This window comes from Corylus avellana, chromosome ca8, assembly GCF_901000735.1.
Source record: "Corylus avellana chromosome ca8, CavTom2PMs-1.0".
NCBI classification, from domain to species: Eukaryota; Viridiplantae; Streptophyta; class Magnoliopsida; order Fagales; family Betulaceae; genus Corylus; species Corylus avellana.
In genome coordinates this window covers 20,499,741-20,517,811 of record NC_081548.1, presented here as the reverse complement: position 1 = coordinate 20,517,811, position 18,071 = coordinate 20,499,741, and the positions used below count along the sequence as shown (strand labels likewise).

Below are 18,071 nucleotides of genomic sequence, written 5' to 3'. Positions count from 1 at the left end.
ACAACTGCTCCATGTGGCACTTTTCGAACGAATTCCAAGTTTGTTCAAATGAACATTTCAACGTTTATAATTTTTTTAACATTAACAAACAACTTTAAACTCAACATTAAAAATAAATAAAAATAAAAATTTAAAACTACTTTTATTTTTATATCACAACAATGCTAAAGACACAGCAAAATACCTCTTAAAAAAAATGCTATCGAACACATCCATAATGTCAAGATTTACACGTAAAAAAACGTAGTAATTTGCTTTCTTTCGACCATTTATTTGCGGTTGTCGGTGCAAGTCGTTAGGGTGCACCCCTTGTATACTAATTTTGAAGGATTAATACCACGACCACGAATTAAAGTGAGGTCCAGCTGTATGTTTCTTGTGGGAACTTATTAGCACTATGTATGGTACATACTCCATCCGCGTCATGGGCATGGGGTTAAAGATTAAGAGATGTTTAGGTCACATTGACTTTCAAGTCGTAATCCATTTTGTTTAAACCAAAATCATCACCATCATCAATGGATAAGATGATGATAATCAATCCACCATATACTTCCACATATGCTTAGCTAATATTAGCCATCTTGAATTTTCATTGATGCTTTAGTGGAGTTGGATCAGGTTATGGCTTAGTCGGACTTGAAAGAACATCTGCGGTTCTCACCGTCTAGGCCCTTCTTACGCGACTCCTAGCGGATAAGTAAGTGCTACTATGGTCACGTTCAAGTAAAATAGCCACAATTAATCTTTCCGACCTAACATCTTTGCTTAAAAAAAAAAATAAAATAAAAAATAAAAAAAAAACCCATCTAATTACATTAAAGTAAACGACCGTCCCATCCAAGTTCAAACGTTTGTCCTTTCATTCCTTTTTTTTTTTTTTTTAATATATATATATATATATATATATATATATATATATATATATTTCACTCAATTTGCTTTCTTTCCTGGATCCCAATGTCTTTCGGTGGGGTCGGATTCATTATTCATATATAAGGCGTTCGCCTCCGAAATTTCCTGGTTGTTTCAAAGATAACACTGCTACTATCTTTTTCCTTTAATGCCATAGCTTCTGCTCTAAAGAAGAAGAAGAAGAAGAACTAGAAATGGGGGGAGGCAACGGTCAGAAGTCCAAGACGGCGCGTGAGAGGAACATGGAGAAGCAAAAAGCTGCCAAAGGTAACAGGAACAAAAAAATTATTAATGTTTTCACAGTTTTGTCAAAGGTACTGATCCTAGTTAGTTTTAGTCTGGTCCGAATTAACTAAAACCCCATGACTAAATTTTCTTTTTCATTGTAATTTGATTTAATAATTGGTCCGATCTCTGCACAGGAAGTCAGCTTGAATCGAACAAGAAGGCCATGACGATCCAGGTAAATTCTATAGGCTTATTATGCATTCCAAGTAGATGCTAAAAATTGGGATTTGCCTATATTCTGGTTTAGAATCTTCTTAGAGGACTTCATTTCTCGTTGTGATTTTTGTTATGTTTATGATAATATGATATATTAACCATGGTCCCGAAAATCTAAGCTGATAAGAAATTTATAATTTTTATTATATCACTCCCCTGAGAAGTGATTCATGCACCATAGAAAGGTGTTCTTGGTGAGGTGCATGTGGAATAAGGGCATAAACTGGATCTCTTGCCCCTTTATCCTGCTTGCTGATGCTTTTTAGGACTGATTTTTGCTTTTTAGCAAAAAAAAAAAAAAAAAAAAACATTAACAAACTGCTCAACACATAAAACACTAAAAATTATAAACTAGTGTTGAGTGGTGTTGGGTCACTACTGCAAAAGCTAGGTCAAGAGGTGAAGCTTTCTCTCACACTTATAAACCGACCACTAGTCCCATCTACAACTGATGTGGAATAATCCCAACAATTTTCTCTCACATATCGAACCATAGATTGGAGCAGAGACAATCCATTTCTCCGGTAAACTATTGGGCCAAAACTTATTGGTTGAACTTGGGCTCTGATACTAATGTTGGGTGGTCTTGAGCCCCTCTCAACCCTAAAAATTAGGTCAAGAGATGAAGCTTTCACTCATACTTATAAATTGACCACCAGCCCCTTTCACAACGGATGTGAGATAACTCCATACAAAATCAAAAAGGAAAAAACAAAGTATTACCAAACTAGCCTGTTTCTCCAAATTGGACCTTTTACCCAAAAAGAAAAAAGAATTGGATATACCCTTTCCATCTACTAGTTCTGGTTTTGTTCTTGTTCTTATTATTCTGGCATTAATTCCAATTAGTTTGGGTTTATTGACACAAAAACATAAATTTGACTTTTGCTTCATAACAAAAACTTTAGGGTTGTGCTCAGAGTCCTTATCATTCGATTACATTGGTGATTAACTGATTATAAGTAGAAATCTGAATTTTCTATACTCTGTTCAACAAATCAGCGGATACCCTATGTCTTTAACAACATGACGATTTTGATACAACGGTAACGAATCCATTGATCATTGATGTAGCATTTTTGACCCTGAAGCTTTTAAAGGTGACTAAATCTAGAGAGAACCCATTTTACACTCTTTCAAGTTCAGTTTCTGTTTCTGATCCATGGCTGGTTTTGATTGCAGTGCAAGGTGTGCATGCAGACTTTCATATGCACCACAACAGAGGTGAAGTGTAGGGAACATGCAGAAGCAAAACACCCCAAATCTGATGTTTCTGCATGTTTTCCTCATCTTAAGAAATGAAATAATACCGAGGAGAAAGTACTTGTAGACATGGGTACAAAGCTTCATCTCTAATATCTTATTGTTATTAGGTTTAAAGATTATGCAAAAGAATCACTCCAGAGTCCAGAGGAGTAGCCACAAAGTCGGTAGGATCGTCTTCCACGAGCTTTAAACTAAAATCCCAATAACATGAAGCTTTGCATATGTTTATGGAAATCAAAAAAATTAGTGGAATTCCTTGTATTGTTGTTTTTTTAACCTTTACATTACTTCTATTTGTGGTCCTTGCATTGAAACACCCAATTGGTTCTGTTTTATATTCCGGGCAGCAACTGCCAGCTTGAACACTACCTCATTGAAACTTATAAGGCATGGCACAACCAAGCCTCTCTCTTTTCGGTAGGGTAATGAGGCAGTTGCAGTAAGCAGTTAACGACCAAAACTGTTGACTGTAACCACCTAAGCAGTTAGTAAAATTTGCTAATCGCCTCGACTAACTGCCTATACAGTTAATAACTCTAATAACCATTTTTTAAAAGAATAAATTATAAAAATAAAAAAAATAATTAAAACAAAATGACGTCGTTTCATGTATTGCTTTATATATATATATAAATGGTTAGTGGTTTTTCTAAACCTAAATCCGCTAACTGTAATTGCATAAGCAGTTAGCGGACTTACCGCCCACTTTTTTACCCCTACTTTTTATTTTTAGTATCTATATATCGAGTAAAGATATAAGGAAAACTGGAGTCCTCCTAAATATAATGTGATATTTAAAATTACCAATAGATTAAAATTACATAATGATCCTATTAAATTCAATAGTAATTTTAAAAGGCACGTCATATTTGAGAAGTTTAAAAAAACTAGTCCTCCTTATGTCATTACTTATATATATCAAACACTCAAAAAGCAAACCAACTTTCCATCAAACAGTTAACCATAAAAATGAATGGTTAGCACCATATTAAATTCAATAATAATTTTAAAAGGCACGTCATATTTGAGAAGATTTAAAAAAACTAGTCAATCTTATATCATTACTCATATATATCAAACACTCAAAAAGCAAACCAACTTTCCATCAAACAGCTAACCATAAAATGAATGGTTAGCAGTAATTTCTAAAAGTAATTTATTTTCCGTAATTTCTAGAAGAAAAATTCATAAGCTTCCTACTTCGAAAAATAATTTATTTTCCGTTATATATATATTAAAAAAGATGGTCAAAATAAAAAAATATCTATTTGACGGACATCTTCCTATACTTGAGATTCATTGCAACAACAGTGGTGGATGGGTATTCAAACACTACGGTTGTGGGTCCACATCCTATTAATTAGGATCCAGGTCTTGAGATAAGGCCCAGGCACGAAGCAAGCTACATGTATATAGACATCCGCCCAAGTTAGGCACATTATCTAAGCTGAATTCCACTAATTCTAGATTATTTATAAGACTTTTGTAGCCATAGTTGCCATCACACCCTAGAACAAATCCTTAACTTCTCAGGACCAACCTGATTCCTTGAGTGGATTGCACCTAGAATCCCCCCGTATTAAAATTGATTGAAGAGGAATTTTCTTTTTTATAGAGAAAAGAAAAAGATATTCTCTTTTTACTTAAATACACGTCTTTTAGCTTTTTTTTTTTTTTTTTTTTAATAGCAAAAAAGATAGGGATGAGCAATATGCCTCCTTTATGTGGGCGTACTTTCCACCTATCCGCTGGAAACCAATAACAAAAAATGCCTAAACAATGAGAACTCAATAGATTTTTATTGTAAGAGTTAAATTTATATCTTAGTATTTATCTAATAACACGAAAATTATCTCGAAATTTATGAACCAACCACCGGTCTTAATGATTGCTCCATTATACAATAGAGTGGGCCTAAAAAATGAGAACTCAATAGATTTTTATTGTAAGAGTTAAATTTATATCTTAGTATTTATCTAATAACACAAAAATTATCTCGAAATTTATGAACCAACCACCGGTCTTAATGATTGCTCCATTATACAATAGAGTGGTGCTTTATGGATTCAGCATGCATACTGTAATTTAAGCAACGGTCAAGATTAAATCTCTCAAATTTTTTTTTCATCTTCTCTCTTTTATTAAAAGCTTTTCAAAGTAAGTTAACTTTGAGATTCAATCTTAACCCTTAGCACACTTATAATTTATAAATTTCAACCATTAGGTTTTATTTTTTTCGGATGAATTTCAAAAAGAAAAATATTATAGTGCAATAAAAAATTTTTTTTTAACTTAAAAAAGTTCTAAATGGCAAAATGCTACATGTCCCATCAGTAGGTGAGACAATAGCAATTACAGATATGGCTTATAATTTTTTGCCACCTAGCCAAAAATTCCAGAAATAATGGAGGTTTGAGCATTATACAACAAGTCGTGGCTTGTAGTTGTATTTATCCAAAGTCGAGTAGGAAATCCAACGAGTAGATTACAAAGAAGGCCACATGAGCCCAAGCCCTATCTCCACCTACCTACTATTATCGACTCACCCTGTCTGTTGCCAAAACAGAAAACAAAGCAAAAAAGTACCAAAAAGCGATGCCTTTTGCAGTCACCGCCGTCACAATATCACCTAGACGAGATTCTCATCATGGCTCTTGATTTAACCTGTCAACTAAAAACACGTGTCCTGTCGCGGATAACGTTAAAAAAGAGCGTGACGCAAACGCACATGACCGTCCATAGAGACAGGTAACTAATATGATAGCTTTAAACCGTCGCGGAGTCAGTTCCTAGTTGGAATTGACCACTTGTGCGCTTTTGCCTTCTCTCCTCGCTCGCTTCCTTTTCTGATAGAGATTTGAGCAATTTTTTTTTTTTTTTGTTTTGTTTTTTCCATTCTTATTAATTTGAGCAACAAATAAAAGACAGTATTATAAGAGGCATTTGAATCTGCAGTAATTTAGAATTTTAGACATTAAATGTTTTCAAAGAGTTGGTTGAAAATCACTTTCCATGAAAAAAAAAAAGGTTGGATTTGACTTATATGTTGCCATTAAAATATGAGTATTTATGTTATAGTTTAATCAATGATTAAGATTGAATTTTTCAAAATCTCTTTTCATTTTATCTCTCCCATTAAAAGATTTTAAAAATAAGTCAATTTTAAAATTTAATCTTGACCGTTGATTAAACTACAATATACATGCTGTTATTGGTTTGATTTTTGCTTTCCTTTTTTTTGTGCGAATATGTCAAAAAGGGGAAAAAAACAATAGTAATGTTATAATTCTTCTTAGAATTTTGGTAGAGCCATCTAAAATATAATGTGATTTTTAAAATCATCAATAGATCAAAAGTTAATAAATTAAATATTAAATTCAATGGTAATTTTAAAAATCACATCATATTTTGAATGACTCCAAAAAGACTTATAACATTACTAAAGAAAAGTAAATAATAAAGTTTAATAAGACAGGTGAAGAGATAAATCTCTTAAAAATCGGTTATATTTATTGTTGGAATTGCTAAAATAAATAACAATCCTACATATAATTTCTCATCCCTTCATCTTGAAGCGTAATTTTCAACAGAAAAATTAATTTCTATCCACCAAATGGCAAATACAAGGAAGACTTGAGACAAATTTGAAGAACAGGCAAAAGCCTACAAGCGTACGTACACCTACAACTACAATCCGCCCGGAGACTTGAACAGAGTAAAAGTTGACGAGAATACAGAGGGACCCACAACAGTCACATAGCCCAAAGCATAAACAAAAGCCGAATATTCTTTGCTCCTCCTCTGCAAGTATCCCTTCCTCTCTCTCTCTCTCTCGCTCTCTCTCCTCCGCCTTTTCCTTTCCTTGTTTGATGATCATCATCGTCGCCGTGTTTTTCTCCTTCTTCACAACCATCTTCTAAGCTTTGTCTTGCTCTCTCTGTTTCTACTAGGACTGCTAGGTTTTGGACTTGAAAGAACAATGGAGCTTGTGCAGGAGTTCTTTGTCACAGCCTCTCTTGCTCTTTTCCTCTCTTTCCTTGTTGCTAAGCTCGTTTCCATGGCTATGGCCACCGACGCTGGCCGTCCGAATGCTTCTGAAGGGATGATCGTCATGGAGGACCTACAATTCGGGGAAAGATTGACGGTTCAGGGTCTCGAAAGCGAGACGAAGGTCCAAGAACTCGTCGAAGAAGAAGCTCCGGGAAAGGTCAACGAATTTCGAGGCGAACCCGTTCTTCAGGACGGGGAGATCGTTGGGTTGCCCGAGAAGTCACCGGGGGAAAACGTTGAGGATTCTGTAGCAGTAAAAGAGAGCTCAGAGAACAGAGTCGGCGTAGAATCGGCGGCAGATGACGAATTTGTTGCGCTAGAGGATCCTGTTATTCCTGTAGCCGTAAAAGAGAGCTTGGAGAATAGATTGGGCGTGGAATTGGCGATAGAGAACGAAGTTGTTGGGCAATCTGAGGAGATTATTGGGGCTGTGGTGAGTGAAGTAGAGGAAAGAAATGAAGAAAAGGAGGTCGGTCTGGATAGCGACGAGGATGATTGGGAGGGGATTGAGAGGAGTGAATTGGAGAAGGATTTCGCGGCGGCTGCCAATTTTGTTCTTGAGTCGCCAGGGGATACGGAGGGTCGCTTGGCAATGGCTGGTGTTGGGAATGATGTGCAGATGGACTTGTATGGGCTTCACAAGATCGCCACCGAAGGGCCTTGCCACGAGCCTCAGCCTATGGCTCTCAAGCTCTCCGCCCGTGCTAAATGGTTCTAAACTTTCCTCTGCTTTCTTTTCTTTGTTGCTTTCTAAATTGGATTTGCTTTGCGTAGATGTTGATTGGTCTCTATGCTTGTTGAGTTGACTTAACCTATAGAAAATGCTTGACTGAGGTCGATAATGAGTTGAATTCTCTGAAAACAATAGAAATTGATTAGGCAAAGAAACAAAAAAATGAAGGAAATTAATTAATTTGGTTAGGCAGCCTATAGAGCAATTGCATTGGGGAGATGAAATAAGTGAATCAACCATTGGAGACTTTGAAAAACACTTGTCTCAATTAATTTAAGTAAATGAATAGAATAATAAAATAAGAAACGAGATACAGAAGGAAACACCATAATCTGCAATTAGCGTGATAAACTGAAAATGATGAACCCAAGAAGATAATATGGCTTTTTTGTATAACTAGTTCACAAGGCTGTGAAGCTGAAGTGAAAAAGGAGAAAAAATGGTTCTCTAGTTCATAATGGGCTTTATGTATTCAATTGGTGAATTCGAGAAGATATCATGGCCTTCCACCATTTTAAGGATCGGTTATATGCGTTCCTTTCCAATAATTCTTACCTAGTCGTGTTTTGGCTCAGTCCTACACATCTTTTCCTCTCTTTGAACATCTCACCAATTAGTTTTCCAAGCAAATTGTACAAGGTCAGTTACATTTCCTTCAGTTCTCAAACATAGGCTGACACAATGGCACTTGTAAAATCTTTTACTAGAAAACTTTTGCAAACTTAGCAAAAATCTGAATGTAGAAAACACTCAAGGGACTACCCTAACCAAATTACACGGTATAGTTTGATTGCTAGTTACGATAACAGGGTTGAAAGCTGCTATGTGTGAGTGATCGAGGGCACTGGTTACGTTGTGCAAGGAATGCTTGGCAAAGGCTGGGGCAAATGAGTCCGGAGGTGGCAATGGATCAGTATATCAAGCTTCTCTCAGAAAGAGTTCCTGGGTGGATGGAAGACAAACTTGCTGTAAGTCTTTTGCTGTTGATCACTGTGTCTTTCTGGATTCTTCAATGATGCTCGCATCAAGAATGTTTGGCTCAAGTTAGTTGGATATATATCTTTTTATAGGGAGACGTGAAACCTGAATCCCTAGAAACCGGAATATCCAGTACTGATGCTCCAGACTTAACCACATTTTCCCATCAACCTAGTTATATTGATGAAAGGTAGTCTACTAGAATTGATGCCTCCATCTGTTTAAAATGTCTCATATTTATTTATTGTATTTAAGTTGTCTTGCACATTCTTCTCCCCCTTGCAGGAAACCAGATACAAAGACTGTAGCCGAGGAAGGTGATGAGATGGGGGGCTCAAACTTTGAGGACAGGGTATGATTGCATACATGTTCATATTTCATTAGTATGTTAATACATTCTGAAAAATTGCAATAATAATTATAACAAAGCCTTTAAGAGTATGATTATGAAATTTTGTACTAGCCAAAGTTCGGATTAAATTTTTTCATGATTTGTTCAACTTGTGGTCATACTCCCCGGTGTCTTCAGCTATCTTATACATGAATAGTCAAGGCATTTGAGATATTTTTTTTTAACTCTGTCCCTCTAGCTTGAGATATTTCAGGTTCCACCTCCCTCCCTCCTCCTGCCTTCCATTTCTCTTTTTGTATGCTTTAGAACTTAGCCTGATAGAAGGCAAAATAACTAATCCTTGCATGTAGTGAAGCTTTTAAATTGACAATTGCGAGGATAAGTAATATCATCGTTTATTGGCTTTCTATGTTGAAAAATAGAGGCCATCTTTGTTTTTTATTTTAATCTTAACTTGGCATTTTCTAGATAATGAACAATTATATCAAAAGCAACACAGCTTTTATGTTTCTTGTGCTTCTTTAGAAACTTGGTCCCCATGTACATTTTTGGCTTGTAATCAAATGAGCTAAATGAAGGACAACCTACCATTTTAATTAATTACTGCATCAATGATTAAGCAGAATGTTTATTTGGATTAAATTGTTGCAAGTAGATAGGGGTTTGAAGTATTTCTCATATGCCCCAAGTCTTGCTCAATTGTTTTCTTGACTTGTGTAGTTTTTCTAGCCTTGCAGTTGTCAGTTCATAATTCATCCTCCGGTATCAAATTTGCATTGATTTGTCCCTTGGGCTGGCTCTTAAAGTGTCCCAGCATATGCCCCTTTCTAAATCACCCAGTTTCTGACCTTTGTGGATGAGCTATGCTGTGCAGTTTTATTTTAATAATCCAAATCATATGACTACATATAACATAGTCTAGTGTGAAACTTTCAGGCCAAAGAATGACAGAGTTGCTCTGTTTATTGATCTCCCCAACCACAGGGGCCATTCTCCTGGATTTGCTTGACTAGAAGCAGGACTGATTCTTATCACCAAGTTCTAAAACACGCTTCCAAGTATGAGAGGTTCTTGTGCTGTTTACCCTATCATTTATGTGTCCTAAGATCATCATCATGTGTGTTGTTATAAAGACTCGTTATGTATGTATTGTGCATAAGGCTGTGAATGAATATATATATATATAATTTACCTGGAGATCCCAAATTCATTACCTGGCTGATTTATTGATTTTACATAGAAGTCAAGATATGATCCATTGGTTTTACATAGAAGTTTTTTCTTGGCTGATTTCCGCTGTAATACCCTCCTTTTTTTTGGTTCTTTTCTTCTGATTACTGATTTTCAAAGTTGTTGTCCTCGACTCTGGCATTACTTAATGGACTTTTGAATTACGTAAAGGAATGTCCAAGGGGAGTGTTTCACAAATGTGTATAAGAAGGTTGAACGAAAAACATAATTGTTTTTGTCAAACTTGAGTAGTTGAGTTATATAAATATATGATGAATAGTTAAGTTTATTCAACATGCAATTAAAAGATCTAATGACCTGCTTGGGTAATCACCTTTGTTGTGCATGAACCAAGGTGGGTTTAGTGTAGTATTAAAAGATCTAATAAAAAGGTTGCTTAGCGTGTTTATCTTTCTGAGACCTTATCATTCATTCATTCATTACACAAGCGTCTTATTGCAAATAACTTCCACAACCGGTTGGAAAATTAACTGGCAACAAATTATCGAGTCTTTGATTCTGCAAAGAGGCTCTCTCTAATCAGATTTTCCATTGATATATAAAGGCACAGATATTAGGAAATTATGAGCAAGTTACTTGGTTTATTACATGATATAGCTAAAGCTTTGGACGGCGAACTCAAAAACATAATTGAGACAGTTTTCCCTCTTAAATTTTTGAGGTTGAAAACATTATAACCTGGAGAAAAGTCATCCTTATTATCCTCTTAAACAACGCTACTTTCTTCCTGGAGGCTTAACGTAGGATCCCCCACCATGACCTCTACCAAAACCGGCACCCCCACCACCGTACCCTGAGCCGGGGCTTGAGCCAAATCCTCCTCCTCCACCCCCTCCTGAACCCGAGCCAATACCGCCCCCGGACCCAAAGCCACCACTCCCACCTGAACCAGGGCCACCATTGCCCCATCCACTACCAAACCCGCCACCTGATCCAAACCCTCCACCTCGACCCCTACCATTGTCATAGCCTGAGCCCCCACCACCGCCAAACCCTCCGCCACTACCACCTCCACCCCACCCATAACCACCACCTCCACCATTGCCTTTTCCATCCCCATTCCCATATCCACCACCACCACCATGGCCTTTTCCATCCCCATTCCCATAACCGCCACCATATCCTCCATCATAACCACCAGCTGTAAGGCCTAGATGGCCAGCCTGTTCTCTAGACCTACTGCTATGTAGCCCATTGCTCATTTCATGTCTCTTGCCGTCCAAGAACATTTCTTCTCCAGTAGCACCAACCAGTAAGTAGCAAAAGAGTCCCAGAACCAAGAAGCTGAAACTCCATGAAACCCCAATATTTTTTCCCATGGCTCCCCTCACTCGAAATGCAACTTCACTCTCACAAAGAACGATAAAAGATATCAAAAGGGAAGTAAACTGGATTATTATCAGTATTATTGTTGCTATTTCTCTTGGATTGATAACAAAAAATGGAATCAAAGATTAGTGCTCATGCAGCCGAAATAGCTTGAGATGGGATCCTAATTGTAAAGGAATACATTATATATACAAACAGGGTTGCTCTTAAAGACTTAAATTATGTAGGAGCTCCATTGCAGCAGATTCAGGAGGGCATGCCCACGTAAAGTGTGAACTGATTCTTGGTGGTAAGAGCGATTTGCATGATTCAATGGGGGGCAAAGGTGCAGCTGATACGTGTTAGGTTTGGATATTAGGTATTCAGCAAAAAAATTAACTCTTTTGAGAATAGGAGCCAAGGTATTCGCAAATTGGATCTATAAATTTCCTTCTATTGGAGGGAATTCACTCATCCAAAACCAATATATATATATATATATATATGAAGGCAATGACCAATGACCTAGACCGTCACAATTTATAATTGACTTAATTCAGAGCTTGTTTGGTATTGTATTTAAAAATAAAATTTTTACTGAAAATTTGTTTAGCTGTTTAGTCACTTACGTGTCTTAATTGCTTTTCGATTCTTACTAATGTTTGGTAACAAAACCCAAAAAGTGCTTTTAGTAGCAAAAATAACATGTAATTTTTTTTCTCGATTTTATATAACAACCTTTTTATATCAAAATGGTTAATGTGATTTTTTTTTTTAAAATGGTTTAATTTCATACTTTAAGCTTGAAATAATGTCCAATGTTTTGTCTTTTTTTGGGCCATAAAATATTGTCCATAGTAAAAAAGTCACCTTGGGGGCCTTCAAATAACATTCAATAACATTAGTTCCTTCATATATGGTCCGCAATAATTGATGCCTTAATATACTTTCAATATGTAGCATAAATAATAGCAAATTAGATTTTTTATAAGCATGATGTAAAAAACAACCTCATCAATGGGTCATAAGTAGATTAGCAAAACAATCACACTCAATACTCATATAATTTTCATTGGATGTTTCTGATTATTGTATACTTGACTCTTCTAGTCCTTCATCATTTTCTATTCTTTCGGTCAATAGCAAATCATCTTCATCATCATATGGTTGAAACTCAACCCCCATACTTCCTAATGAAGTTACAAAGAGTTCATAAATGCCACCAATTTTCATCAAGACAGAAGGAAGCCATCCAAAATATAAGATAGATTTGCATCATGGTCATTAAGAATAACCAGGTAGTGTATCCTTCATGTAGGAACTTCATTCATTTCTTTGCAGGGCGAAACTACATGGCCCCAAGCCCCCATGTTTTCTCAAAAAATTTTAAAAAATGCCCTTATAATTTATTTTTAAAAAATTAGAAGTTTAACCCTCCAAACTTTTTAATATTTTAATTTTGTCTCTTCAAACTCCAAATGCTAGTTCCGCCCCTGTTTCTTTGATGCATCTTCTTCAACAGAAAGAAAATCGATGAGTGATGGGCTTCAAATCATCCATAATTAGACAGATAAATCACGTGTCAATATTACAATGACTCAACAAGATTGTAAGCATGAAGCTTATGGTTTCAACTTAAAAATAAAAATAATATTTTAATAAACCTTTTTTTTAATTCCAATTGAGTAAAGCTTACTTTCAGGAGAAAAGTGGTGAAGTGCTGGGCTATGCGCCTACTAGGGGTGTCAAAAAAAACCGGGAAACCGGAACCGGGACCGGAAAACCGGGAAACCGGGAAACCGGAAACCGGAAAACCGGGACCCGGTTCCGGTTCCGGTTCCAAAAAAAAAAAGGGACCCGGTTCCGGTCCCGGTTTTTGGCACCCGGTCAAAACCGGGAAAACCGGAACCGGGTATTATTTTATTAAATAATATATATATATATTTTAATTCTTTTTCTTAGTATTACGCAATAATGCCAATCGCGTCTTTTGAAGGTTTTCGCCTTTCGGTGTTTTTAATATATATATATATATATATATATATATATATATATATATATATATTTATTATTTTAATTCTTTTATTTTTTTGGGTTTTGAATTGTTGTAGTAAGGGGTATTTATTTCTTGTGCATGTTGGTTTGTTTACATATTTGTTTTTACTTTTTATTGTTTTAATGTTTTCTTTATGTATCTAATTTAAAATTATGTTTAGGGTATTTTAAAAAATTTGAATTTTTATTTCTAAGGCTCATATAGGCAAAAACATTGATTATTTAAGATTTTTATGCTTTTTTAGGTTTATTTTTTAATTATTTGAAACAATCACAATCAAGCCTCTTTAATTTAGACAAAAAGATTAATAGTTTTTTTTTTAAATGAGCTAACTTATGAAAAAAATAATGGGCTTATTTTAGGCCCAATACCTAAAATAAGCCCCAAACACTAATTATTTTCAAAAACCGGGTACCGGACCGGGTAAAACCGGAACCGGCCGGAAACCGGGACCCCGGTTAACCGGGGTCCCGGTTCCGGTTCCGGTTTTCCAAAACCAATAACCGGGGTACCCCGGTTCCGGTTCCGGTTTTGGCCAAAAACCGGGAAACCGGACCGGGTTGACACCCCTAGCGCCGCCTACAAAATGGGCCTTTTCAAAAGGTACAAACCAACTTGACACGGAGGAGTTTTCAAAGCTGACTTTAGACTTAGCCAAGATTTGTTGTTTTCTTCTTTTCTTTAACCCAATATTGCCGAATATGGAGGACCAAATTGAAAAAGGACAAAAAAATTATAATAACCGCTGTTTTTTTGGTATTAGTCATCCTGCTAGACCACAAAAATGAAAAATTATAATTGCGGCATAATCCCATTAAAAACTAGGTACATAAAATTTGTTTAGCTTCATGAATGGTTATATTATTTTTCTTTTCTGGGCATAAATGGAAATATTCTACTTTCGAAACTAAATGTAAAGATATAAAGAAAGGTTGTTTTTATAATGCAATTAAGAAATACTTTGAAAAAAAAAAAAAAAAAGCTTTCACTAAAATCTATAGGAAAAAATGTTTTGAATAGTCCCTACAACGGAGAGAAAATTTACAATGGGGATATGTTAAGGGCTAATCATTGATCTAAAAGTTTTATGACTGGTGGATATTGATTTGATTAAAACATTAATTTTTAGGATCGTAATATTATACTATGCTTTCGAATTCAACATTTAAGATGGTACACTACTCTATTGGCACTAACCCGATGGTTGAACTTTTTCTTTGGCGACTTCACTCACTTATTAATATTCAATGGTGTGGTGTCTACTATGATACCAACGGTTAATAGCCTAATCATTGATCTAAAAGCTTTAAAACTGTTGGATATTGATTTGATTAAATCCTAACAGTTACATTTGTTTATTGAATAATTCTAGAAACCATATTTTTATCCTAAGACTACCCCATAATACTAATGTGCCAATTCCAACCAATCCTTAATTAATTATTTTTTTGTTTAATAATGACTTATTCAAAGATTAGTTAGGACTACCACATCAACATTATAAGAAAATTATTGGATTAAAATATAGTTTCCAACATCACTTTTGTTTATTTCTACCCATGATCCATAAATTTACCGGAAGTCACTAAGTATATATGCTCTCTTTTACTTAGGACATGTTTGAGATTACGTTTGAGGAGCCTAAAAGTAATTTTAACACTTAAAAAATCCATTTAAAGAAAAAAGTATTCGTTTGATAAAAAAATTAAAAGCGCTTTTAAAGGTCTAAAAAGCCTAAAAATTGTCAAAACGCACTTTTGGTAAAAGCTTAAAAATGAAGCTTTTGCCCAAAAACTCTTTTTGACTTAAAAGCTCTATTTTTCAAACACAATCTCAAACATGCTCTTATTCTATTGTTAGAACGTGAAAGAGCAAGCACTTTTTTTTTTCAAAGCCATTTTGAATATCCTTAAAAGATTAATTCAACTTGTGTTGGCAATTGGGCCAACATGCTCATACTTGAGCAGCCCACAAATTCATATGCAAAAGCCACGCAACCAATCCATGAGCCCAAAGTCGGTCCAAGGCCCGATTTCGGCATGCCATGCACAATAGCAATAAATTGCACTCTAAGCTAAATAATCATGCTCAGCCTCATTTTGTCGATACACTCCTAATTGAGGGCCAGGAAGATAAGGGATGCTTAAACCTAGGCCGTCGTGGCAAAGGCCTAAGCGTGACATGAAACAACAATATTATAAAATATAAGTTCAAGCACGATAAAGAAGACTTTAGATCATATTTAGTACTGCATTCAATTTTTTTCTTCTCAAACTCTATACTAACTTAACCATCAAAACTATTGTTCGCTGGCATCTATCAATAGACTCTCATGCTTACATCCTTTTTGTTTTATAGATGCGAATTAGCCCGGCATACTTAGCATTAAGAAACTGTTCTAACAACTTAAATTATATAGTGAAATGAAGATTGTGTTAATTGAGTAGTGTGGGATGGTGACAACCAAGAGAAAGCATGCCATAATTCAAGAGGCCCACAAATTAAAGTTGAGATTCCTAGCTAAGATAGATTGAGGGAGGAATCAATAATGATTCTTCAAATAACCAATCAATCCTTATTTTCTCGCCACTTTTCTCTTATCTTCTCTTTTGTCAACTTGAATAATTGTATTGTATCCACCACGTACTTGAAATTGATAAGATACCAACCGAAAAGAAACATCAAGAGCGGCATATGCTCCAACGTTCACATTGCTTTCTCTTGGTCATTGTTGCAAATTATTGGTGATCCCAAGAGCCAAAAACACAAGGAAATGGAGCGGTAGTGTCGAGATCAGGAAAATGTTCTTTTACGAAGATCCAAAAGGTCGTCTCGTCGTAGTCTCGTAGACTTAATGGGACTACTTCAAACCAGTATGAAATGGACCCCACAACAGTCCTACCTAAGGGTGAAAATATGGACGGATAGTAATCGCCCACATTTTGCCATTTGTATTTATCCGCTAAACGTTATCCGTAATCTACATACGCGGATGTGAATATGGATAACGGTTTAGGGAGTGCTGATATGGTAATTCCCTTTATATATATATATATTCACTACAACCACATCTTTTTGGATTTGAGAAGTTTATAATAATCTTTAGATTATGTTTAGCTTTTTCCACTATCATCTCAAAGTCATTTCTCACGCCTCATAACCACAATTTTTTTTTTTTTAAATGTTTTTCGGATTTATAATTTATGTTTGTCGAATTTGTAATTTATGTTTTTATTTTTATTTTTTTTATAATTGCTAGATTTTTAATGTTGTTGGATTTCACCGTTGGAAAATTCTTATGATTTGTTCTAATTTAGTTGTCTTATATATTCTTCATTTATTATTATTATTATTTCAAATATTTTTTCCGCCACCAACTATAGATAGATGATTCAAAAAGCTAAATAATATATGAGATGAATTTTTACGGCAAAATGATTAGCAAGTGTAATATGAATAATAGTATTCAACTATAGATAATGTCCTTTTTGTATTTTACTAGAAGCAAGAATTATGTACAACTCCAAAAAGGTCATTATGCGGATAACCGATAATAATCACAATAACTGGGCGTGGATAGTAATTAATTATATTAGGATACCAAAAATCATTTTCACCCTTACTCCTACCCTCAAGGGGTGGCAATTTGTGCTCGCATATCGGATTTAGACCATGTCAACTATAATCCAACTTATTTAATTAAATGGGTCGAACCTCTCAACCTAATTCATAAATTTTGTATTGGGTTTATGTCAAGTTTATAGGTCATATCAAAAATTGACAAGTCATTATATCGTATGTCAAGGTTTAGATATAAGACTATATAAGTCAACCATAATTCGATTCATTTAACTAAACATGTTAGATTCATCAACTCTAACTTTTTAATTTTGTGTTGAATTTATATCAGATTCGAGAGTCCTATCAAAAATTGTCAATTTTTTTGACTTCCCAATATCTAACAATTTATCGTCAATATCAAGTTCATAGAGACGAGAATGCTTATGGCTTAACCAAGTGTCTTAACCTTCAATTAATCGCGCACGAGATTTATGCGAAACATTAACCTATAGTGACGGCTATCCCATACAATTATTAGTGGCGGGGTCCTTTTTCCAGCTACTTTCCAGAAGATAAGATGGCGGCCGCATAGGCGCATACAGCGGAAGAAAGCAGCATTTCGATTTCAGTCATCATCAGACATTACGTTAATCAATTAATATGCATTATCTATGGATTTCAATATTTTTATCATTATCTTTTCATCACACAATACTTTCGATTTTTATATCACATTTAAACATATTTTTAAATTAAAATATATTATAAAAAATCTTTTCATAATTATTATTGATAACTTTATCGATAATGATCCACTTTTCCATCAAGTATGCATTATATTACTCAAAACACGACACATGAGTCTAAGAGATTTTAGGAGCTAAACAGGCTCTTGTTCGATCGAGATAACTTTATATATAATGAACCTCTTCTCCATATGTGTATAAATTATTTAGAGAAAAGTGGAAGTACTCTCTTTAAACTAATACTCAATTTGCAATGTTGATTTCAAATTGTACCTATTCTGTTTTTTTTTTTAAAAGACAAAAATACCCTTAAACATTTTTAAATAAGGCAAAAATTATTCATGGAAATTA

General features: G+C 34.9%; 3 protein-coding genes across 3 annotated transcripts; 2 read left to right on the top strand and 1 right to left on the bottom strand.

The window, feature by feature from the left end:
- Nucleotides 1-976: 976 nt before the first annotated feature.
- On the top strand, nucleotides 977-3,013 carry LOC132190170 (uncharacterized protein At2g23090-like). The gene is made up of 3 exons (XM_059605072.1): nucleotides 977-1,182; nucleotides 1,338-1,378; nucleotides 2,602-3,013. Exons 1-3 carry the CDS (start codon nucleotides 1,110-1,112, stop codon nucleotides 2,719-2,721), a joined length of 234 nt encoding a protein of 77 aa, XP_059461055.1. The 5' UTR covers nucleotides 977-1,109; the 3' UTR covers nucleotides 2,722-3,013.
- A 3,466-nt stretch (nucleotides 3,014-6,479) lies between these two features.
- On the top strand, nucleotides 6,480-10,011 carry LOC132189410 (acyl-CoA-binding domain-containing protein 3-like). Its single transcript, XM_059604152.1, has 5 exons — nucleotides 6,480-7,446; nucleotides 8,331-8,436; nucleotides 8,539-8,636; nucleotides 8,732-8,798; nucleotides 9,735-10,011. Exons 1-5 carry the CDS (start codon nucleotides 6,665-6,667, stop codon nucleotides 9,744-9,746), a joined length of 1,065 nt encoding a protein of 354 aa, XP_059460135.1. The 5' UTR covers nucleotides 6,480-6,664; the 3' UTR covers nucleotides 9,747-10,011.
- A 754-nt stretch (nucleotides 10,012-10,765) lies between these two features.
- LOC132191021 (glycine-rich cell wall structural protein 2-like) lies at nucleotides 10,766-11,368 on the bottom strand. Its single transcript, XM_059606039.1, has one exon. It carries the CDS (start codon nucleotides 11,366-11,368, stop codon nucleotides 10,766-10,768), a length of 603 nt encoding a protein of 200 aa, XP_059462022.1.
- Between the last annotated feature and the right edge of the window lie 6,703 nt (nucleotides 11,369-18,071).

Bases quoted from the DNA above. Each gene is read 5' to 3' on its own strand.
- LOC132190170 (XM_059605072.1), top strand. From the start codon at position 1,110: ATGGGGGGAGGCAACGGTCAGAAGTCCAAGACGGCGCGTGAGAGGAAC. The intron at 1,183-1,337 runs GTAACAGGAACA...ATCTCTGCACAG, and splicing joins GAAGCAAAAAGCTGCCAAAG to GAAGTCAGCTTGAATCGAAC. The intron at 1,379-2,601 runs GTAAATTCTATA...TTTTGATTGCAG, and splicing joins AGAAGGCCATGACGATCCAG to TGCAAGGTGTGCATGCAGAC.
- LOC132189410 (XM_059604152.1), top strand. From the start codon at position 6,665: ATGGAGCTTGTGCAGGAGTTCTTTGTCACAGCCTCTCTTGCTCTTTTC. The intron at 7,447-8,330 runs GTTCTAAACTTT...ACGTTGTGCAAG, and splicing joins CTCTCCGCCCGTGCTAAATG to GAATGCTTGGCAAAGGCTGG. The intron at 8,637-8,731 runs GTAGTCTACTAG...TCCCCCTTGCAG, and splicing joins CCTAGTTATATTGATGAAAG to GAAACCAGATACAAAGACTG.
- LOC132191021 (XM_059606039.1), bottom strand. From the start codon at position 11,368: ATGGGAAAAAATATTGGGGTTTCATGGAGTTTCAGCTTCTTGGTTCTG.